Source organism: Juglans regia, chromosome 8 (genome assembly GCF_001411555.2).
Source record: "Juglans regia cultivar Chandler chromosome 8, Walnut 2.0, whole genome shotgun sequence".
In the NCBI taxonomy this organism is placed as follows: Eukaryota; Viridiplantae; Streptophyta; class Magnoliopsida; order Fagales; family Juglandaceae; genus Juglans; species Juglans regia.
The window spans coordinates 12,968,913-12,994,100 of record NC_049908.1 but is presented as its reverse complement, the minus strand read 5'-3'; the positions used below and the strand labels follow the sequence as shown (position 1 = coordinate 12,994,100).

At 37.1% G+C, this 25,188-nt stretch overlaps 2 protein-coding genes across 2 annotated transcripts; one reads left to right on the top strand and one right to left on the bottom strand.

Annotated features, from left to right (window-relative positions):
- The first annotated feature begins 1,195 nt into the window (after nucleotides 1-1,195).
- On the top strand, nucleotides 1,196-1,648 carry LOC118349187 (secreted RxLR effector protein 161-like). Its single transcript, XM_035692769.1, has one exon. The coding sequence runs from the start codon at nucleotides 1,196-1,198 to the stop codon at nucleotides 1,646-1,648; it is 453 nt and encodes a 150-aa protein (XP_035548662.1).
- Nucleotides 1,649-14,552: 12,904 nt separating this feature from the next.
- LOC118349238 lies at nucleotides 14,553-15,301 on the bottom strand. Its single transcript, XM_035692932.1, has one exon. It carries the CDS (start codon nucleotides 15,229-15,231, stop codon nucleotides 14,716-14,718), a length of 516 nt encoding a protein of 171 aa, XP_035548825.1. The 5' UTR covers nucleotides 15,232-15,301; the 3' UTR covers nucleotides 14,553-14,715.
- Nucleotides 15,302-25,188: the final 9,887 nt, after the last annotated feature.

Here is a 25,188-nt window from a genome sequence, read left to right as displayed (position 1 = left end):
GAGCAATTTCTACATTTAAAGAGACAGAGAAAAAGCCCACAAATTCTATAGCAAGAGTGATAAAGGAATATTTCTTGGGTATTCATCAAATAGCAAAGCATACAAAATATACAATCTACGAGCTAAAACAGTCATAGAGTCAATCAACGTAGTTGTGGATGACAACTATAAGGAGACAACCAAGAAGGAACTTGACAACCTTATCGAGAAAGCTGAAGAAGACTCAACCGATCAAGAAGACACAAATCCAGTGGAGTCTACTACACTGAACTCAGCTTTACTCCATGAAAAATAGTCTTCTACAAGGATCAGCCACAATCATCCAAAGGAGAACATAATTGGAGAATTGGATGAAGGTATGAAATTAAGAAAACGTGTTTTAAATGAAATCTCACATGTTTGCTATTTATCTCAGGTTGAACCTAAAAATGTGGAAGAAGTCTTACAAGATGAAAACTGTGTCAAAGTCATGCACGAAGAATTGCACCAGTTCACCCGAAATCAAGTATGGGAGCTAGTTCCAGGACCTAAAGATCACAACATAATTGGAGCAAAGTGGATATTCAAAAATAAGTCGGACGAACATGGAATCATTATTTGAAACAAGGCCAAACTGGTAGCACAAGGATACACCCAAGTTGAAGGAATTGATTTTGATGAAACCTTTGCACCATTCGCTTGTTTGGAATCTGTTCGCATACTACTAGTAATTGCAAGCCATTTAAATTTTAAGTATTATCAAATGGATGTTAAAAGTGTTTTTTTAAATGGCGTACTCAATGAAGAAGTATATGTAGAACAACCAAAGGGATTCTCTAATCACATGTTTCCTTACCATGTTTTCAGGTTGGAGAAAGCACTTTATAGATTGAAGCAAGCACCTCGAGCATGATATGAGAGACTAACGAAATACTTGATTGAAAACAACTTCATAAGAGGTCAAGCTAACTGAACACTTTTTCTAAGAAAATCAGGTAACCATCTACTTATTGCCCAAATTTATGTAGATGACATTGTGTTCGGCTCTACTCTTGGCAAACTCTCACATGACTTCTCCGAAGGAATGAAAAAAGAGTTTGAAATGAGTATGATTGGGGAACTAAATTTCTTTCTTGGGATTCAAATTAAACAAACTAAAGAAGGGATTTTTATCTCACAATCTAAATATGCTAAAGATCATGTTAAGAAATTTGGCATGGAAGGGAAGACACATGGTCGCACTCTAATGAGCACCTCGGTTAAAATATGTTCGGATTCTACAGGTAAAAGCATTGATCCTACTTTATATAGAAGCATGATAGAAAGTCTCATTTACATTACTGCTAGCAAAGCAGACATTGCTTTTAGTGTAGGTGTTTGTGCACGATTTCAAGCTAATCCTAAAGAATCACACCTCATTGCAGTAAAAAGAATCTTGAAATACCCGAGTGCTACTGTTGACTATGGCATCTGGTATTCAAAAGATTCAAATTTGAGTCTGGCTGGCTATTCTAATGCTGACTGGGCTGGTAATACTGACGACAGAAAAAGCACCACAGGTGGATGTTTTTATGTCGGTAGCAATTTGGTAGCATGGATAAGCAATAAGCAAAACTCCATCTTTTTGTCCACTGTTGAAGCCAAATACATTGCGACTGGCAATTGTTAAACTCAGCTTCTTTGGATGAAAATGATGCTTAAGGACTATGGGTTCTCTCAAGATACTATAATTGTCTACTGTGACAACTCAAGTGCAATTAGTATCTCGAGGAACCCTATACAACACTCAAAAACCAAGCACATAGACATAAGACATCACTTCATAAGAGACTTAATTGAAACAAAGGTAGTGGCTCTGGAACATGTTAATATCGAACACCAACTGGCCGATTTGTTCACTAAACCTTTAGATGGCTTAAGGTTTGAGTTTCTAAGGAAGGCTATTGGTGTGTGTGACATGCCCTGATTTTTTTTTTAAATTAATAATAATAACAATAATAATAATAAAATAAAATCATGTTGCTACAAAGTACAAGCTTTATGAGTATAGTGAATCTTTGAGCTGTGTGACTCCACCAATTCATTCTACTAGGATCGAGGTAGATCTTGGCTGATATAAGTTTTTACTTTTTGATGCCCAAACTCTTAAGGAAGACCACGCAAGCATTCTATTCTCTGCACAGTGAGGAATTTAATCTGGCTTACTAACAAGGTAGTGACAACAGGTAGATACTCATACATTGCCCAAAGATAGGGGGAGTCTATGCCTTGAATTGACTAAAACTAGTTGAACCAAGTACCAAATCAGAAAAAGTCTCCTCTTGCCATGTATCAAGGTCGATCCTTATAGAAAAAGTCAGGTGTTCCAAAGTCATTACGAAAAAAGACGAACACTCATACATAAATCTAAACTCTAAAAAAGTCCTTATAGGGAAAATCATTGTCTCAATCATTATGGAAAAAGACGAGCAATACAAATTAGACATATAGAGTGAATATGGCTTTGTGCTTGGAGGGAGTTGCTTTTTCGGGTGTCTAGACCCTAGCATAAAATTTGACTTTTAAGGAAAATTTACTCTATAAAAAATAAAAAAACATATATGTATAAACTTATAAAAGAAAGGGGGAGTACAGAAAAAAGAAAAATAATAAAAATAATTTCGAAAGATTTTTTTCCTCACTCATAAACACGAATTCTTGGCAGATCATCTATTAAGGAAAATGCTCAATTGTGAAGACTGATCAATAAGAAATACTTCTCCTATATAAGTGAAAACGTGTTAAGTGTAATAAAGCTTGGACAAGGAAATTGCTCAAAAAAGCACAAGCTCTGTAAATTAAAAAAAATATATACATAATATTATTTTTGGCTTTCGGGTTCTTTAAAATTGTTTTCTTTTTCAAGAAATTTATATATCAAAAAATAAGGAGGCATGAATAACTGGAATGGGGGCGGGGGGGTTATCTCTAAAGGCATGCTCTACATGTTAAAAAAGTGGGACCCGCGTGCATGGCACATTCCATGCCTTGGGCGGGAAATGCAAAAACCTGCTCTGCAGCATTAACTGCACCGTGGACGTCAATCACTCCTAAATCACCATTATGCCCCGATTCTCTCCCCCATTCATCCTGTTCATCTTCCTCGATACACTATTAGAAAGAAATCACACCTTTTTCGGTCTGTGCATCTCAAAGAAATCTGTGGTTATCTTCTGCACAGAATCAAGGTAAGTCTATTCTTCCGAATACATTTCTTAAAATTGTTGTTGCTTTAGGATTTTGTTTAGGGCTTTGTCAGTCTTCGATTCCTACAAAATCTATGAAATCCTTGAATTTTCATAAACCTAGTTGGCTTAAGACTTGAAAATCTTTCTGAAATAGTTAAATAAAGGGCATGCATATTGGATTCTGGTAGAAGGTAACTAACAAAGGCTCTGCATGTTTGTCTGTTTGGTTATTTTTTTTCCCTCAATATCTTTGACGTTCTTTCTGGACTGCGATGATCTCATGCTTAAATGTAGAGCTTTTCTATATCTATTAAAATTTGTTGAACATTTATGAGCCTTCAGGATAATTTCCAAGAAACATGTACGTGCTAAAATTTTTTCACATTCTTGGCTTTGTTATGTCGATATTTTTTTAAAAAAAAGGGTGAATCTGTTTACTCTATGTATTCATCATGCTCAGAAAATGTTTTTTTTTTTTATTTTATTAGATGAAGTACAAATAAATTGCAAAGAAAGCAAAGTTCGACAACAAAGCACCTCCAGTACATTCCTCCGGTGAGGAAGAGTCTGAATCTCATGAGAGAACTCCAAAGAACTCCCCTCAACTAGTCAAAACCGGAGGAAAAGGATATGTCCATCCTAAAGGAGTAGGGAGTACGTCAAAGGCTTCTACAAAAGGATCAAAACCTCCAAATTTTGTGAGTGAAGAAGCAAAGGCAGCCTATAAGACAGTATTCTCCAAAAGAAATGTTCTTGGAGAACGAGAGGTAACTTTGAGCAATGTAAATGACCCTGTATTTGAATTTATTGCTCACATTTTTACTGACAGAAGATGGAAGAAAATTACTGAGGGAGCCCCAGCCCCTTATATTGAAATAATAAGGGAATTTTATGCCAACGCTTTAGTGAGTGTGGACAATAATTTCATTACATCAATTCTTAAGGGTGTTGACATGATTATCACTCCTGAGATTATTATATAGGTCTCTGAACTTCTTAGTGTGGAAAACCCAGGTTTTCCATACAAGGGTATGGGGATCCCATCAAAAACTCAAATGAAAGATTTGTTTTCTGGACCCAATGCACCAGCATGGCCCATAGACTTTCTATGAAATCAATGCTCCCTGAATTTAGATTCCTTGCCAAAGTAGTACTGACAAACCTTTGGCCCATCACTAGGCATACCGAGCTGACAATTGAAAAAGTCCAGTTTATGTATGCACTAGTTAAGGGTGTACCTATAGACCTTTCCTCCCATATTATTGATATGATTTCCAAGGTAAGGGTTGACATGACAGACAAGGAAAATCTGCCCTTTGGAGGACTCATCACTAAGTTGGCCAGAAATGCTAAAGTGACTTTAAGAAGCACAGAGGCCACAGTAAAGATGTACAGAAAGATAGCCTCTAAAACAGTCACCAAGTCAAAAGCTGTGGTTAGTAGAAAGAAAAGAAGCCAATCTGAGGCATTCACATATTCTCATCCTGCTACAGGACAATCCACCGAAGTAATTGAACACCTTTAGATGTTGTAGTCAAAATTTACTCATTTGTGGATAAATGGGAAGAAAAAAATGGAACAAATGCTAGTAGACCTGAAGGACGAGTCTGAGAAGGTGAGTGATAGGTTGCAGCAAGTTGTCCTGGATGTGGATTAGATTCTAAAGACAATCAATCCAACTATAAATGAAGAAAAATTAGACTTTGACTGATGCTGATAACCTAAAAGGGGGAGATGGGATATGGGATGAATCTATCAATAGAAGGAGTTGAGGGAGCTGCAGGGGTAATGAAGATAGAGTGCTGACAACACCACCACCACCACTTTTTATTAATCTTTATTTTTGAAAACTCTCTGTTGATTTGCATATTGAACAAGAATTTACAAAAGTCATAGGCATGTTTCGACTCTCAGAGTCAGTTGAAAAGATAGAGATGCAAGCTTTATTGAAGAAACTAAAACAGACTTGAACTCAATATAATCTAAAAGAAGTGATCTAGTTCAAGATGTTTGCAAATAGTTAGCAACATATCTTATTGAGATTCTGGATAAACCTATCAGCAGAATCAATGACACTTGAACTGCACATATTCACAAGTATTTGAGAGCTTGAAGATCTAAGAAGAACTTCAAGAGATCGTGCAAGAGAAAATTCTTGAGAGAAGGATTTTTCAAAAAGACTCAACTCGTGGGATTGAGTGAGAACATACTCCAACAGGGAGTTGCCGTGTTCAAGTTCAACCACTGGAGGTTCCAGTAGGAAAGACAAAGATTGGAGAGTGTCAGAGGTTCTGACTACCTACTGCGGTAGAAGACAAGCGAGTCACGTGTCTTGGGTAAACGTATCTAGTTACAAAGATTTTGTAAACGTTTTTACTTATAATACTCTCAATCGATAAAATTGGATTTCCAGGGTTTTGTTGCCCCGTAGGGTTTTACCTTTGGAAAGTTTTTCAAAGGGTTTCCCTTCGTAACCAAAATATTGTGTTAATGCTCTTAATATTATATATTGGTTAGTAATCCATGCTAATAGCTTTTGTTTAGCATTAACGTGCATAATTAGGGGTATTTGGGTGATTTCAAGAATAAAGTTTTTTTTTTATAACGACCGGCCTAACGTACCTTTAATTTTTCAAGGATTTGCATGGATTTACCTGCCTTGTTTGAACTTGCATCTAGTATTATTCATCTTGTTTACCCTTGTAAGGAAAGGCCTTATATTATTATATATGGAGCCTTAATTAGCCTTAGCCAAGCACCCATTAAGCCATGCATGAGCCGTGTAGCCCTTATTCTAAAAGGCATGAACACCGCTAGCCATTATTCCTCGGAGTTAGGCTGCGTTTGAATGTTGAGTTGAGCTCAACTGAGTTCAGTTCTTTATGATTAGCAGTGAGTTGAGTAGTAGAGAGAGTTATGTGGGGTCCATCTAAACTAAGTTTAAAGTGTGTTTGGATGTTAAGATGAGTTTAATACTTTTAATGGGAAGTTGAAAAAGGTTGTGGGTCCCACGTGTAAGGAGGTTTTGAGTTAAGATGAGTTTAGTAATTTGAGAGTTAGGTGTTTGGATGTTAAACTCAACTTAAAATTAGACCGAGTTTAGCTAAGTCTTGCAACCAAACGCAGCCTTTGTAACACTCGGGTCCAACACGAAACTCGTGTTTGATTTTTTTTTTTATATGAATGGAAAGCTACCTGAGTTTTAACGAGTAATTTTTTAGAATATATTACAGGCCTCAAATTTTAGATTGATGGATTATGGATTTTCTTTTTTATTGGGCTTGATTATTTCAGATTATTTTCTTCGGTAAAAATATTTTTTTATAGAGCAAGTGGGTTTTATTTTTGAGTTTTTGGCCAGAGAAGTTATGGATCGAGTTAGGCTAGTATGGGTGTAAGTCAAGGCACATATATTTTTTTTAACGAGCCCAAAAGCTAAACCGGTGAGATCACGCCATGCACGTCTTTCTTGCAGTGTTCTCCCTTTGTTCCTTCCTAGGGTTTTTCTTTTTGTTTTACTATATATATTTTGTGTTACACATTTCACGCACGTTTCTTTATTTTTTTTTCTCTTAAGTTTTCAACTATTTTTTTTTAGGCATCATCTCATGCACGTTGAACCTCACTTAACTAGGTTCACTCTTGACGTCAGACTTCAATTTTCTCCGCATGCACGTTCCTATCCCTACAACATTCACGGCAACTACTTGCGTTGGAGATATACTTTCACGGCTTTTTCTACCTTTTATTCTCTAGGGTTTTTATCGGTTTTTGTTCTATATATTCACCTTCAACACGTCTGCACACTTTCTCTTCCTCCTCGGCAGAACAACCATCCACCTTTGCCTTCCTCCACCACGAAACACGTGCACTGCCTTAGAGTTAGCAACTGCAGCGTTGCATGCCCTCCCACCGTCCAACTTCAGTGCACGTCCTCACACCAGCATGAAGACCAGTAGCCGCACAGCCATGCAGCAACCCAGCCACTGCCACGATCTAGCCCAGCCCGAAACACACGAACCACATCCAGCACGACGAAAACCACCGTGTGATAGCACTGCCCAAGCCCCACGAGAAACCGAACAACCACCACCGAAGGGCAATCCCTGTGATACCCGATATTTTAGTGTATTTTAACTGAATGATTATTTTAATTAATTTAAATATTAGTTCTCTTGTTTTAAAATTTATTAGATTTCTCGTTGGTTTATTTTACGATTTTTTTTAAGTTGTAAAAATTATTTTGTTATGCTTTATTAATATTAATTATTGTTTTGCATTTAAATTTCTCTGAATTTAAATTAGTTTGTGGGTTTTAAAATTATTGTATTGTTGGATTTAATTATTTTATTTTACTTAGTCAATGTGTTTAAATCAATTTTATTTAAACTGTTGTTTTGAAATAATTTTCGTTGGAATTTTGTTTTCCCTACATTTTTCTTTTTCCTCTTTCTTTTTATCTTTCCTCTTTTTCTTCTTGCTTTTTCTATCTTTTTCTTCCGGAACCGCTGCTTCCTCCAGCGCGCGACGTCCCTCTCTCCCTCTCCCCGTGCGTTTTCCTTCCTCTCCCAGCCCGCCGCCATGTGCCTTTGGCCGGCAACACCACCTAACCCACGGCCTTCCCCACTCTCCGGCGACCACCTTCCTCCAATCTTAGCCCCTCTCGCGTCTCCATTTGCCCCCACGCGCAACACTATGCCGCTGCATTCCTTATGCCGCAGCATTCCTTATGCTCGCGCGCCGCCATCACGCCACCACCAGCCACCATTTCTTCACCACTTCATCCTCGACCTCCTAGAAAGGCACTCAATCCCAGCTCCGATCTGCCACCAGTGAAGCCCCACCATCAACATTTCCATTTTGAACATTTTGGTCTTAAACTGCTCTTTACGCAGCAACCCACGGCCAACCACCACCACCACTAGCTTCACCGACATCCCTAAGCCCTTCCCTATCAATCTTGGGTCTTGGTTTGTCCCCGTTCAAAAGTGGATTTTTGCACTATTCTGTTGCTGTGCCGCCACTTCTATCACCTCTGTGATCTTTCAAAAATTATATTATAGCATTGTAAGTATTTTCCTAAAGAACTTTTGAGATTTAAATGTATTTTTGTACTAACTCATTTTACTGTGAATTGATTGGTTTTGCCGGACTGAGTCCGAGGAGTACAGGGGTTGGATGGATTGGAAGATGGAGTTGTTGGTGTGATTGGTTTATGCTATGAGATTTGTTGGTTGTTTCGGGTTTAAATATTGGTGTTTTGAGTTTGACGTTGGTCATGGTGGATATTGGAGATTTTTAGGAAGTGATAATATATTTTGGAATTATGAGGGTTTTAAGTTTCGAAAATAGGTTATTTTAGAAGCTTAAGCTTAAATATCGAAATCCGTGATTGATTAAAAACTTAAGGAAATTATGTGATTATTTTTATAGGTGACGATTTATAGTTGACTTGACATTTTTTAGAAAAATTCTGAAAAGCTAAGTTGTCCAGGTAAGCAGGCTCATATACTAGTTTTGCATAAAAGAAATGAAATGAGGTTGACTTTGAAAATATTCATGTTTATTTTTGAAAAGAAATCTAAAAACAACCTCAGATGTTTGTTCTGCATATGCATAAATTCTATAAGAGAAAATATTTTATGTCATGACTGGTATAGACATGAGCTAGTTTTGTGCATTTTGTTTCTGAACTATACAAAAAGAGCGAATATGAAAGTCTAAAAGTTTTTGTTATGAATAAATAAAGATGTTTTGGTGTCTATTTATTTCGAACATGTGAAATGATTTGAAACTTTTCAGTATTTTGTTTTGATATGATGTGTCATCTAAAAATATTGGCATGGAGTTCGATTCTGTATCTGAATGTGATCTATTCCGATAATGTTTCGTTCTGTTTCTGTTAAGGCCCAGCCACGGGTATAATAGAGGTTTATAACCCTACCACGGGGCTGAAACATGGTATACGGCCCAACCACGTATATAATAGTGGTTTATAACCCTACCACGGGGGTTAAACACGGTATTTGTCCCGATGTGATGTTATGAGATGATATGAATATAACGTTTCAGTTTGGATATGCCAAAGGATTTTCTTTTTTAGAACAAGTTTGTTTTTTTTTAAATTTCACTCTGATGATTTGTAAAAAGTTTTGTTTATACCTTCTGAAAGAAAATATATTGTTTCTGCATTCTAAAAGTAAATGTCTTGTTCTGCATACCGAACTTTATAAATGCTCATGTTTACATGCTAGTATATGCTCTCTGCTTACTGAGTTGTTGATAACTTAGCCCTTATCTTCACAATATTTTTTTCAGATATTTTGATGGTTCAGCTGAGGATCAAGATTTTGAGACTTTGGGTGAGGTGATTTAAGTATAGTGGTTTGAATCAAATTTTCTATATGATATCTGGAATTTGGAGTCTATTTTTATATTGTTGAAAGGTGAGTTTAATTGTTAGGAAGCAACTCTTCGACCCGTGCTGGACCGGGGCGTTACAGTCCCACTGCCAAGCTCTTGCACGCCGCAACCTACATGACTGGCCCTTGCAAGACAGAAGATGTGGCCCCGTCCCCGAGGGTCCGGAGAGTTAACTCATATTACCAGATAATCAACTCCAATGTTACTAATACTCTTCCAAAAGATTTAAATCAAACATAAACACTTCAAATTTAATTAACCACACCTATTCGTATATAAAATCCTCAATACAGTAACCTCAAAAATTTTACCAACTTCTCTATATGTCACTTATACTCACATTTCAACAATATAATTATAAAAAATTACCAATACTCATCGAAATCTTTCTATTCTTAATCCACTATTCTTAAGTCATCTCACCCAATTCTTCATAGTCCTGATCCTCAGCTGAAATATCCAACAATCATCTGAAAATATTGGAGATAAGAGGGGGGTGAGTTATCAACAACTCAGTAAGCAAAGAACATATAATAGTCTGCAAACATGAGCATTTACAGATTTCAGAATGCAGAACAAAACACTTTATTTTCAGAATGCAAATTCAGAACATGTTATAAAAATATCAGAGCGAAAATTCCAAAATATTCTTATACAAATTCTTTTGGCATAGCATAACTGACCACCATCGTACAAAAGCATCATATCGCATCAGAGGCCATGTTTAACCCCCGTGGTAGGGTTGTGCAAAACCCCGGTAGCTAACCGAGCAGAAACAGAATGTGAATCTTCCCCTTATTTATTCTCGAAGCCCCGAGTGTGCACATAGGAAAGACCACCAGAAAACCACTTTGTTTCCAAAATGGGTGCACCAAAAACAGAACAGTTGGTACCAACCCAAACAGAAGCCACTATTAGCACCCGTGGTAGGTCAAATAGGTCATCATCTACAAACCACATCCTGATTCAGAATGTCATGCCAAAAGTTTTTAGAAATCATATCATATCAGAGTACGGAACATCTTCAGAACAGAACAGAGTTTTCAGAAATCACATCATATCAGAGTAAAGAACATCTTCAGAACATAACAGAGTTTTCAGAAATCACAAAACATAATTTTATGCACAAACTTTCATATTCGCTCTCTTTTTCATAGTTTAGAAGTAAAATGCAAAATAGCTCATGTCTACACTAGTCATGCCAGAAAATACTTTATTCTTAAACAGAATCTCATGAGTAATGCAGAACAAATAACTGAGGTAGTTCAAATATATTTTCATAACAAAACATGTTTATTTTCAAAAATCAACCTCAGTCCATTTTATTTTTATGCAAATCTAGCATAGGAACCCCGCTTACCTGGACAACTTAGCTTTTCAGAATTTTTCTTAAAAATGTCAAGTCAACTATAAATCGTCACCTATAAAAATAATCACATAATTTTCGTAAGTTTCCAATCAATCACGGATTTCGATATTTAAGCCTAAGCTTCTTAAATAACCTATTTTAATTCCTAAAAACTTAGAACCTTCATAATCCCAAAATATATCAACACTTCCTAAAATCACCAATATCCACCATAACCCACGTCAAACACAAAACACCAATATTTAAATCCGAAACAGCCAACAAATCTCGTAGCAAAAACCAATCACACAAACAACTCCATTCTCCAATCCATCCGACCCCCGTACTCCTCGGACTCAGTCCGGCAAAACCAAACAATAATTCAATACAGTGTAATGTGTTAGTGTAAAAATACATTTAAATCACAAGAGTTATTTGAAAAATACTTATAATGCCATAATATAATTTTTGAAAGATCATGGTACTGTAAGAAGCGACAACGCATCAACAAAACAGTGCGAAATGCACTGTGGCCATGGGTCTCAAAGACCCACTTTTGAACGGATGCAAACAAAGACCCGAGATTGATAGGGTAGAGCCTAGGGATGTCGGTGAAACTAGTGGTGGTGGTGGTTGGCCGTGGGTGGCGGCTCAAAGGGTGGTTGAAGTGCAAAGATACCCAAAATGGAAATGGAATTGGATGTGCTTCATCGGTGACGGATCGGAGCTGGGGTTGGGTCCATTGGGTTGCTAGGAGGTGGAGGATGAAGTGGTGAAGAAATGGTGGCCGGAGGTGGCGCGACGGCGGCGCAAGGAGTGCCGCGACTTGGAAATGCTCATGGTGGCTAACGGCGACACGAGGAGGGCTGGAAATGGAAGGGTGGGGTCACCAACCAGTGGGGAAGCTGATGGGAGGGGCGGTGTCGGTCACCGCCGGCTCACGGCGGCGGGCTGGGGGAGAGGGGCGAAACACGGGAAGAGAGAGGGAGAGACGGGTCGCACGCGGGAGAAGGAGAAGAAAGAAAAAGAAAAAGAAGAGAAAAGAAAAAGGAAGAAAGAGAAAAAGGAAACAGAAAATGTAGGAAAAGAAATGAGGTCCAATCCTCACATCTTGGGTCACAAAAATGATCCAACGGAAATGATTTTAAAACAGCAAGTGAAATAAAATAATTCAAAGGTAGTGATTAAAATGAAAATAAATAATTAAATCCAACAAGAAGTTAATTTAATATGAAAATAAAATTAAATGCATAACAATAATTAATATTAAGAAAACATGTCAAATTTAATTTTCACAAATTAAAAATCATAAAAATAAACCCACTAAAATCTGAAAATTTAAAACAAGATAATCAAATTTTAAATTAATAACAAATAATCCTTCAATTAAAAATACACTAAAAATACGGGGTGTTACAGAAGACGCTAGCCCCGAAATAGAGCCACCACTTACAACCATCCCTAGCTCCTTCTCGCTGCCATCAACTAAAGCAAGTGCATACAGAAGTTGCCGGTGAAGACTTCTCGTCACCCCAGTCCGTCGCACGCCGCCTCAGGCCCTGGTAAGCTCACACCATTTTTTTATTATTATTTTTCTCTTCTCTCTCGGTCTCTCCCTCACTCTCTCAACGTATGCTTCTCTTGATCATCTCTCTCTCTCTCTATCATTTTCAACTGCCCACGCGCCGCCCTCACCTCCGTCGACCTCAGCCAGCTCCCTGCGCCATCACACATTCCCTTCTTGGTGAGCCCTACCATGCAAAACTATTTTTCATGTAGGTTTTATATGTTTTCAAAGAACAAGAATGCACAAATTTGATGTTTCTAATCATGCAAAAAGAGAGAATATGAAAATCTAAAAGTTTTTAGTTGTGAATAAATGAAGATGTTTTGATTATATTTATTTCGAACATATGAAATTATCTGAAGCTATTCAGTATTTGGTTTTGATATGATGTGGCATCTGAAAACTATGGCATGAGATTCTGATTCTATATTCTGATTAAAGTCTGATTCTGATGGTTCTGTTCTGTTCTGATAAAGCCCAACCACGGGTGATAATAGTGGATACGGCCCAACCACGGGTAATAATAGTGGTATACGACCCAACCACGGGTAATAATAGTGGTATACGACCCAACCACGGGTTATAATAGTGGATACGACCCTTCCACGGGTTATAATTGTGGTTTATAACCCTACCACGGGGGGTTAAACATGGTATACGGCCCAACCACGGGTGATAATAGTGGATACGGTCCTTCCACGGGTTAGAATGATGGTTTATAACCCTGCCACGGGGGTTAAACATGGTATACGGCCCAACCACGGGTTATAATAATGGATACGGCCCTTTCACGGGTTATAATAGTGGTTTATAACCCTACCACGGCGGTTAAACATGGTATGTATCCCGATGTGATGCTCTAATTGATAAAAATGAGTCTCAGATCTTGATATGCTAAAGGATTTTTGTTTGGAATAAAAATGTTTTTCTAAAAGTTTCGCTCTGATATTTTTGTAACATGTTTTGATATTTGCATTCTGAAAATAAATGTTACTGTTTCTGCATTCTGAAAGTAAACATTCTGTTTTGCATTTTGAATTCTGAAAATGCTCATGTTTACATACTAGTATATGTCATCTGCTTACTGAGTTATTGATAACTCAACTCTTATCTTCACAATATTTTTTAAATAATTTTGATGCATCAGCTGGAAGTCAAGAGTAAGGTTTGATGATCACAGATGAATAAGTGCCAGAGGGTACAAGTTTATTGGAAAGTCTTATTTAATAGGTTTATGATTTTATGTTATTTGATATTTGGAGTCCTAGATATTTCTAAATATTTTTGGAGTTTTTAAATTATCTCATTGAGGTATTTTTTGGTTCGGTGTCCTGGTAGAGGAACATATATTTTGGTTTGAATAAATGGATTTATACTTTTTGGAAATATTAGAGTATTTTAAATATGTTATGGAAGTTGAATTTAGGTTACAAGAGCTAACTCTCCGGATCTCTGGAAATGGGGCATTATAGCCTTAATCTACATACAGTCTCTAAATGAGGATTGTTCATGCAAGCCCATACATTTATATTTAAAAAAAAATTAAAATTACAATAATATCTTTTTTAAAATGATATATTTTTTCTTTTATCCTCATTTATTAATAAGATTGCACATGCAATCTTCCATTCAAGATTACAAATAAAATTTCTTAATTCTCCTCGTATAGAAAGATTATGGAATATAATTTGAAAAAAGAAGTACATGCAGTCCCATGCCAACAATTTCAATTAATTTCAAATGATCAAGATTATTAATGCATGGTAGAGACAAAAACAGGCCTAAAATAACAATCTAGTATGGCAGTGATAAGACTAGCTAGGTACGTAGCACCAGCAGATCATAACTATAATCTGATCCCCACAAATCAAACCTCGTACGTACACTAAATATTAAGGTTCGTTTATTTTTAAAAATGAGATAAAATTAAAATTAAAAAAAGTTGAATAAAATATTATTAAAATATATTTTTTAATATTATTTTTATTTTAAAGATTTGAGAAAGTTAAATTATTTATTTTATTTTATATTGAAAGTTAGAAAAGTGATGAGATGAGATGAAATATTTTCTGAAAACAAACTAGACCTAAATGTTGCACCAAGCATGCACGTACTGCCCATGCAGCTAATTGCGCGCCATTAACGTGACTGCAGTATTATTGATCAAGCTCTTAATATTGAACCCCCCCACACGAGTATGTAACGTTGCAAGAGTCAGTAATCTCAACGGTGAAATCGTGCAGGGGCCTCATTAGGAAGGTCGCGAATCCGGGCAGGTAAAACAGCAGCTCACATACACAACCGCTGTCTATCTGGGATATCCACCGGCAACAATTGTCTATATTTTGTGGCAGGTGGTGCTTGCCATTGTGCCGGTATCCTCTATGTCTGTGCTGATGATTGTGATTGTGATTGTGATTGTGATGGTGCTCTTCTTCTTCGTCATCATCTGCGTCGTCGTCCAACTCCTCGTCGAGGCCATTGTTTAGGGAAGGAGGGGAGGGTTCTGATGCCGCTGGCACCATTGCGCATGCATAGTTAGCGAGTGAAAATTGGGAGGCACAAAGCGGACGGGGAACGAGCGGTGGTGGTTGCTTAATTTGGCACTCCGACTTTGGCAAGAACACCATGATTAATGCCGCAAAGAGTGCTAATGTGATGGTAACAATATTCTTGAGTTTCTCCATGCGAGCTGTTTTAAATCTGTATCAAGAAGTTTTACATGCAGATCAAAAATAGCGGGGAGAATGGTTCGATCGAACTGGTGTTTACAACTGGCCATTGTTTCCATTTATATGGTTTGCATTCATGGGATTGCTGATTTTGTTTTACTTGGGTTTCTATAAGGCAGGGGATGAGATCAGTAAAATAAAGGATTACCAAGAGAGTGAGGGTCATTTGATGGTAGCCGTATTGAAGAACTCAAAGTGTAAGTGCCCTTCATTTGCTTTGTGTGATATAGGTTGGATAGGTGAAGTACAAGCTGCTCTCTTTATGAGTTCTTTTACAACCAATTTTCTTCCCACCACAAGAGTATGGTACTTTAATTTACGAGTAATTCCAATATTGGAGGAAGAAAAAACAAATAAATACATAATTTATGGTTTCTTGAATCATGTATGCGTTTGAATCTGCTTCTTTTTTCTTTTCTTTTCTTTTTTTTTTTACAGAAGTCCATATTCTTTTACATGCAACATATAATTAATTGGTAGGCCAAGGATCAGGGAAGGAGCTAGCTGGTTAAGACCAAATCTCTGCATATTTGAAAATTAGTAGCATAAAGACTACCACGTACGTACGTACATCAGTCTTGAGTACCAAGGGATCCCAATCAATCGACTTATTTTTTTATATGCTTCTCTTAGCATTGTTGTATCTATCCCACCACAACATATAAAAAGATCCCTAAATGTCTTGTAAACACTCGCAAGAACTCATTTGAAACACCCACCAAGCTATTCTCCATTTCACTCGACGACTGATTCAAATTTGTGACATCCTCAGATAGAGGCACATAATCAAACACCGTCTAGTCCCTGACACACTCCCTCATCTCGTTCCTCACGAAAAAACCCCGGGGGAAACTTCAGAACAAAATTGGGCATGAGCCGAATCCTTGTCAACCTTGGTTCCTCCTCTGCCTTGCTCTTGATAATCAATTTCGTAAACTAGACTTCCATGATACCAATTCCAAAAATATTTCCCTTCAAAAGGACATCCAACTGGCCTAGCTAAAATATTGCATATACTTAGACACCGGGTTAACTGTAACACCCCGATCCCGGTGGTCCTGAGAGTTAGCTCTTGTAACCTAAATCCAACTTCCATAACATATTTAAAAACTCCAATATTCCCAAAAGTACAATCCATTTATTCAAAATCCAAAAATCGTAAACCTACTAAATAAGACTCTCCAATAAACTTGTACCCTCAGGCACTTATTCCACTACTATCATCGCATCTTACTAAAACTTCTTATTCTTGTTGTCCAGCTAAACCATCAAAATTATCTGAATACTATTTGGAGATAAGGGGTGAATTATCAACAATTTAGTAAGCAGAGAATATATACTAGTGTGTAAACATGAGCATTTACACAAATCAGAATGCAGAACAAAATATTTTTATTTTCAGAGTGCGGAAGCAGAACATGTTGTTAAAACATCAGAGCGAAGATTCAGAAATAATTTCATTCAAAAAATATCCTTTGGCATAGCATAAATGATCATCATCATCATCAGAACATCATATCAGAACAAAGACCATGTATAACCCCCGTGGTAGGGTTGTGCATCTGCGGATAGCCAAGCAGCATAAATCACTTTGTCACCAAGGTGTGCACTCAAAACAGAGACCACTACTATAACCTGTGGCAAGGCCGTATCCACTATTATAACCCGTGGTTGAGCCGTATCCACTATTATTACTCGTGGTTGGGCCATATCCACTATTATAACCCCTGGTTGGGCTGTATCCACTATTGTAACCTGTGGTTGGCTCGTATGCCACTATTATCACCCGTGGCAGGGTCGTAACTGAACAGAGTGGAAACATAATCAAATTCAGAATCAAAGAGTCATGCCAAAGGTTTTCAGAACTCACGTCTTATCCAAACAGAGTACTGAACAAAATCATATCACCTTCATAATCATAGCAGATCCAAAGCATATTTACATAATCATGCACAAATTTTTCATATTCGCTCTTTTTGCATAGGTCAGAAATATAATGCCAAAAATAAGATCTTGTCTACACCAGTCATGACAAAAATGCTATCTCTTTCATCAGAGTTCATTGAGTAATGAAGAATAAATAACTGAGGTTATTTTCACATTTCTTTTCAAAACATATGATGCACATTTTCGTAAATCAACCTCAGTTCATTTTTATTTTATGCAAAGTCTAGCATAGGAATCTCGCTTACCTGAACTTCTTAACTTATCAGAACTTCTCCACAGCAATATTGAACGAAAAATTAATTGTCGCCTATAAAATTGTTACATACTTTCGTAAATTTTCAATCAACCATGTATGTCAATATTTAAGTCAAGAATACTAAAATAACCTATTTTTTTCAAAACTCTAAAATTCTCATAACCCTGTGTCTTAAAACATTACTCTCCATACTCATCGATGACCATTTAACCTTTTCGAATAATACATTTTAAAAAAATATCGGTCGTCAAAATTTCATTCAAACGACTTAAACTAATTTTAAACAGTTGAAAATATAATTAAAACTTCGTTTATTCTCTTATATATAAGAAAGACAGTTCAAGACAAAAAACCAATGGTATACTAGAGATTTTGCAATGGCAGCTCAGGCTCTTTTAAAAGCAATTTGTAATTTAATTGAAAGGGACTACACAACTTAGAAAGGATTTAAGGATAGTTTAGTAATTAAAGGAAAACTTGCATGCAATTGGGAATGACCAAAAACGGAAAAATACATGAGGATAATAGGCTTACATGAGAAGAAATCGTGCGACCTAAGCACTCTGTCGAAAATGACATCGGACATGGAGCAGAGAGACGCGACGGTAAGAGGCTAGGCGAGGCGGCTGGGGTGGTTTTGGTAGCGTGATAGGCAACTAAGCAATGAGAAACAGAGAGAGAGAGAGAGAGCAACCGTGAGGGAACAAATATTGATGAGTAAAAAAAACAGGGGTCTTCGGCTCTCTATGTAGGTGGCTGCCAGTCTCACGTGGGCTGGGCACAGAGGAGGTTCTGGGTGGTGAAAGGAGCTTGTACCCGCTGGTGTCGCTTGATGGTGCATGGTGGTAGAGGGAGGAGGCATTCGAGATGCTCTGTTTTTGGTATAGAAAATAGAGTATTCCAAGGGCTTGGGGATGATTCACGGCTGGGCTATCGGTGGCTTATGGTTTCACATGGGGCTGGGCAATGGCCAGTGTCTTCCGTCGTGCAGGGGGAAACTCGCACGGGGTGGTTTCCGTTCGGCTGAGTCCACACGGGCGTTGGTTTTTCTGCTGCAGTAACGCCACAAAAAGTGACGCCAAGTTGCGTCTCGGGCTGGCTCGTTTGCGGCAATGAAGTGGTGGTTGAAGAGGGTAGCAACAGCTAGAACTTGGTGGAGGGTTTGACGGAGGTTGAGCTGCAGTGTAAGCATGCTACAAACATAAGCATGCTACAAACATACGTGCGTGGATGGAGGCGTTGGGCTAATTTTCGAAAGGTGTGAAGAAACTGAGGTATGGTGCTGCGGCTTGGGGTTTTGCAGGAAGTATGTATATATATATATATATAGGCAACGGAAAAACCCTAGAGAAATGAGGGAGAAGTGCGTGTGCATGGAGTGGGTAAATACATTAGAGACGTGTAAGCTTACGACTAATGGAAAGAGAGGATGGGATCTTTTTTTTTTTTTTTTCGAAAACAAACTGCAGCTGGGTCTCCATTTAATAAAAACGGGTGTAGGGAACAAGGTGGGGTAGAGTCCATTTCAAAATTTTAACTACAATGATAAGTCCATTAGAAAAAAACTTGATAACCGTTAAAAACCAATTTGGGCCCATAAAATTTGGCCTTTTCATATACTTAACCCAAAAATTAAAAAAAAAAAAGGCTTGGCGCTAGGCTCGGGTGTTATATTAACAAAAAAATCATTGGGAAACCAAGAAACCCTCTTCACATAACTAACTTATCAATGCTAAGAACCTTATCCTTAGAAATAATCAAAACTTCACACAGTTAAAGTATTACCCATAAACCCTCCTCTCTGTTGGGGAATATTTGGATAATAAAAGATATATGTGCAAACAGTTTGTAAACTAGAAAATATGTAAAATAGTAAGAACAAATTAGAAAGAGAGAATCCGGTATTGAGGCACGTTGTGATAAACGCTTTCCTTAGAGTAGATTTCATTGCCTCCAAATCTAAACATGCACTAGGCTTCTTGAAGTCTACTCCCAAGATACAACAATATCGGTTCGCGTTAATCTCATTGTCGGTGCATACAAAAGGAGATCCCCAAACCTTATATAAAATAGCCAAAACCCAAATAAAGAAAGACAAAAAGAAGTAGGAAGCGTTTCTCTAACTTTCATAAAGAAATTGGAATGAGTAAATTTGTGGGTGGGGTTTCTTATTTATAGAGAATGAAATGGCACTTGTAAAAAGTCACAACTAAAATGAAATGTCACTTGTGAAAAGTCATAACTTATATAAATGAAATGGTACTTGTGAAAAGGCACAACTAAATTGAAAGAGCACTTGTGAGAAGTCACAACTTCTCAAATTGAAGAGAATACATTGAAAATGTTTCTAACTCACCAAATGGCACAACCCCCTCTTTGGTCTAAGTACTATACATCAATAGAGGTAACTTGTAGCTTTGAATGTCTACCTAGTGTTAGAGTGTTTCATCTAAAAGATCCATGGTGAACTAAGTCTTGAATTAGAATCTTTTAACTTAGGCTTCTCCACACCACACATATAATATGGCATATATCAAGTTCTTTTCAAGGTGGTGCATAAAGGTTGTGCACCGTATCTTGGATTCACAAGCATTATAGGGAATAGCCCAATTACCATAGATTGCAGCCCCATAGTCATACTCACTTCGATAAGTCCTCCAAGGGTACATGCAATTCAATACTTTGCCTTAGTCTTGGACTCATTCAAAGTATTTCATTTTTCCTTTGCATTGCATTTGTAGCACTCACACCCTAGGGATAAACCAATAATATTTTAATAGTAATATCCAATTACTCAAGTAATTTGTTCTTCCCATTAAACATTCTTCTTGGGATCTCCATTCAAGAAGGTTGAGTTGCCACTATCTGTGACCTAATTAATGGGCTTAAGTCTCATCCCCCTTTATGTATATATAACATTTGACTTTGGCAGTTCTTTCTTCGAAGGATCTGCTAGGTTATCTTCTAATTTTACATATTCAAAAGTCAGGTATCCATTCTTTACCAAGTATCTTATCGCAGAATGTCTGATACTAAAATGTCTCTTATGATTACAGTGTTTATTATTACAAATACTGATCACAGCTTGATTGTGGCAAAGAATGGAAATAGCTAGCATTGGATTTTTAACTAGTGGAATTTATAATAATAAATTCTTAAGCCACTCTACCTCATGTCCAGTAGTATCAAAGGCTATTAATTCAACCTCTATAGTAGATCGTGAAATCAAAGTTTGCTTGGATTTAAGATCTCCAAGCCACAGCTACTGCAGCGAAAGTGAAAATATATCCACTCGCTCCCTTACGATCTACTGTGTTAGTTATCCAACTACCATCATTATATGCTTCTAATACAGTGAGATACTCAAAATAATGGATACCATATGTCATGGTTCCTCTCAAATATTTAAAAATTATGTCCAATGCCTTCCAATGAGAATCATCAAGCCTACTAGTATATCTACTAAGTTTACTCACATCATATGAAACATCAGGTCTAGTAGAATTAGCAATATATAACAACGTACCAATAATCTGGAAATATTTCAGTTGTAATATTTAAGTTGTGACGCAGGATCTCTAACATTCTTACTTAAATGCAAAAAATGATCAAGAGGTGTACTAACATGTTTGCATTTGAATATCTCAAACTTCTTAAGAATCTTTTCAATATAATGAGATTGGTTTATGCTAATACCATAACAAGATCTCATTAAATTAATACCAATAATTACCAATGTCTCTCCCATGTCTTTTATGTCAAAGTTCTTAGATAGAAAGCTTTTAACATAAAAAACAATATTAATATTGGTACCAAAGATGAGAATATCATCAACATAAAGACATAGCATTACACATGCACCATCAACTATTTTAGTGTATAAACTCTTTTTAAACTCATTTATCTTGAAATCATAAGATAAAATTATTTCATCAAAATTTTGGTGCCATTGTTTTGGGGTTTGTTTTAAACCATAGAGAAATTTAATAACTCTACAAAATTTTCTTTCATGTCCTAGAACCACAAAATCCTCTGGTTGATCTATGTATATTTCTTCTTTTAAATCGTCATTAAGAAATGTGATCATTACGTCCATTTGGTGGACTTCAAGTTCATGGATTACAGCTAGAGCAATTAAAACACGAATTGTGGTTATTCTAGTAACAGGAGAATACGTATCAAAATAATTGATACACTCTCTTTGTGTAAAGCCCTTTACAATTAGCCTAACTTTAAATTTATCAATAGTACCATCAAGTTTCTATATCTTTTTAAGAATCCATTTACATACAATACATCTAGGAGGAATCTCACATAATTTCAAGTGCCATTAATTTTAAGAGATTACATCTCATTATTTACAGTTTCTTCCAGAAAGCGGAATCAACAGAAAGCATGGCATCCTTGCAAGTCAAAGGATCTTCTTTTCCACAAAATAAGTATAAAAATCATGTCCAAAGTCATTTTCCTTTCTTACTCGTTTCCTCTTGCAAGTTCATTTTCTAATCCAGATGAACTCTCAAGATTAGATAAAATGATAGGTTGATTGCCGGTGGAAGGAAAACTTAATATAGGTAAAAATGTTTCAAAAAATGAAATAGATTTTAAAGGAAATAGATTTTCAAAAAATATTGCATCCCTAGACTCCATGATGGTGTTGGGATCAATACCTTGGACTTCTGATTTGATAATTAAAAACCTATATATAGAACTATGTCTAACATACCCAATGAATAAATACTGCATTTATTGTGTTGGGACCTAGTTTCCATTTCTTAATTTTTGAAACATTAACTTTTGCAAGACAACCCCAAACTCTAAAGAAATTAATATTGGGTATTCTAACCTTCCAGAGTCCATACGGTGTTTTGTCAAATCTCTTAAATGGTACTCTATTCAAAATAAAATAAGATGCAAGTATTACTTTCCCCTACCATTGCTCATGAGTTAAGCTGGAACTAGAGAGCATGCATTTAACCATTTTTATCAAAGTTCTATTTTTTCTTTCAATAACACCATGGATTGAGGAGAGTATGGAGCGGTTTCCTCATGTATAATACAATTCTCCTCACAATATTGAAACAATTGATTAGAGGAGTATTCATCTTGTAACGCCTCAAACCCGGTTGGTCTGGAGACTTACTTCCTTTCTCTTAAGAACTTATTTTCCAACACAACTAAAATAAAACTCAAATCTTTAATAGCAAAACTCAATATCAAGAGTTCTAAATAACCACATTGAAAACTCCACAAAGTTATTACTGCAGCTAAAATAAACTAAGGAGTCCAAAATCTCCCGGTAGTCATAACAACCCAACCAATAATTTCATAAATCTTACTGAAACCCAAGATATAAATAAAACTCAAAGACATTATAACTAAGAACATCAGAATCAGAAGTCCTTCTTCTAGCAACATCTCCTCAGCTTAAACACATTCACCAATCTAATCCAGGTCCTCATTTGGACTCTCCACATCATCTGAAAAATATTATAAAGATAAGGGGTGAGTTATCAAAGTATAGCATTTACAAACATGAGGACCTGAAAAATAACTCAGTAAGCAGAGGACATATGCTAGCGTGCAAACATGAGCATTTACAAAGTATAGCATGCAGAACAAAACATTTTCCAGAGTTATCATGCAGAGCAGAACATATTTTCAAAAGTAACAGAGCGATGGTTTTAAGACACGTAAAACCCATAATACTTTGGCATCACATAAACTGAGTATCATCATCAGATCCAAACAGAGCATCAAACAGAGCAGAGACCATGTTTCACCTCCGTGGTAGGGTTGTGCTAACCCCGGTGGCCAAACCAGGCAGAGACAGAGGTGAAATCTTTCCTTTATTCTTCTCGAAGCCCCGAGTGTGCACACAGGAAAGACCACAATAAAACTACTTTGTTTCCAAAATGGGTGCACTCAGAGACAGAGAAGTTGGTACCAACCCAAACAGAGCAGAGCATAACAAAGCAGAGTAGAGCAAAGCAGAGATAGAGTCAGATACGAAAACCAATACACCATCCCAAAGGTTTTCAGATGTTATATCAAAATAATACAGAGTATCAAAACAGAATCAGACAGTTTACATACACTGAACACAAAAGCCAGAACATCTTTTCAAATAAAAGCACAACTTTTCATATTCTCAATATCGCTCATTTTTCAGATTTCAGAAACCACATGACAGAATTTAGCTCATGTCTACACAATGCATGTCAGAACATATTTTTCCTTTTCCACACAAATTTCATGAGTATGCAAATAAACGACCGATGTTGGTTTTGTTTTTCCCAAGTTCTCATTTCATCATAAAAATATGCAAAGTTTTCAGAAAATCAACCTCAGTCTCAATAATTCGTGTAAGGCCTAGCATAGGAACACTGCTTACCTGACTCCTGCAGCACATTATCTATGACTTGAATACGGTCTCTATCCGTCTCGTCACCTATTCATAAAAATAATATAAACTAAATATTAAAGTCCAACAACACAAAATTGGTCTTAGACAACTTAAGACCCAATTTCTAGACCATAATTCAGCAAGTTTAATCCAACTCAAACAACCAAATAACAATCTGGACAGCTCACACTTCGACCCAAAATTTCTATACCAATCTCAGTATTGTCCAATACAAGCATCAAAACCAATGTCAACTCCGATTATCACTAACTCACACTTATTTCAGCAGCTCATACTCCCAAGCAATTGTTAACAATTTAACCAAGATGACACTACACACTACTCTCTCTCCGTTCCCAACTCCACAACAGGAAAAAAAATATCTCAACACTTCTAGATGTTAAAAGGCCCCAACAAACCCTTCTAAACATTACCAAAACACTAAGCCAATAATCTAAAAATATATCATCACTTCCTAAAAATCACTAATATTCACCATGACCAACGTCAAACTCAAAACACCAATATTTAAACCCGAAACAGCCAACAAATTTCATAGCATAAACCAATCTCACACAAACAACTCCATCATCCAATTCAACCAACCCCCTTACTTCTCGGACTCAGTCTGGCACAACCAACAAATTTACAGTAAAATATGAATTAGCGCATAACTACAATTAAAACTCAAAAGTTCTTTGGAAAAAATACTTACAATGCTACAATATAATTTTTGAAAGATCACGGGGGTGCTAGAAGCGGCAACGCAGCAACAAAACAGTGCCAAATGTACTGTGGCCGTGGGTCTCAAAAACCCACTTTTGAACGGGTGCAAACGAATACCTGAGATTGATAGGGTAGGGCTTAGGGATGTCGGTGAAGTTAGTGGTGGTGGTGGTTGGCCGTGGGTGGCGGCGTAAAGGGCAGTCGAAGGCGAAAATACCCAAAACGGAAATATTGATGGTGGGGCTTCACCAGTGACAGATCGGAAGTGAGGTTGGGTCCATTGGATTGCTAGGAGGTCGAGGATGATGTGGTGAAGAGATGGTGGCCGGAGGTGGTGCGACGGCGGCGTAGCGGCGCAAGGAATGCCGCGGCTTCAATGGGCTCGTGGTGGCTAACGGCAACGCGACTGGGGCTGGAAATGGAGGGGTGGCACGGCGGCGCTGAGGTGAGAAGGAGGATCAGATGGAGAGAGAGAGAGAGGAAGTGGGGTTGCGGCGCGCGGGAAAGAGACTTGGGGAGTAGAAAAAAAAAATGTAGGGAAAGAAATGAGGTTCAATCCTCACATCTTGGGTTACAA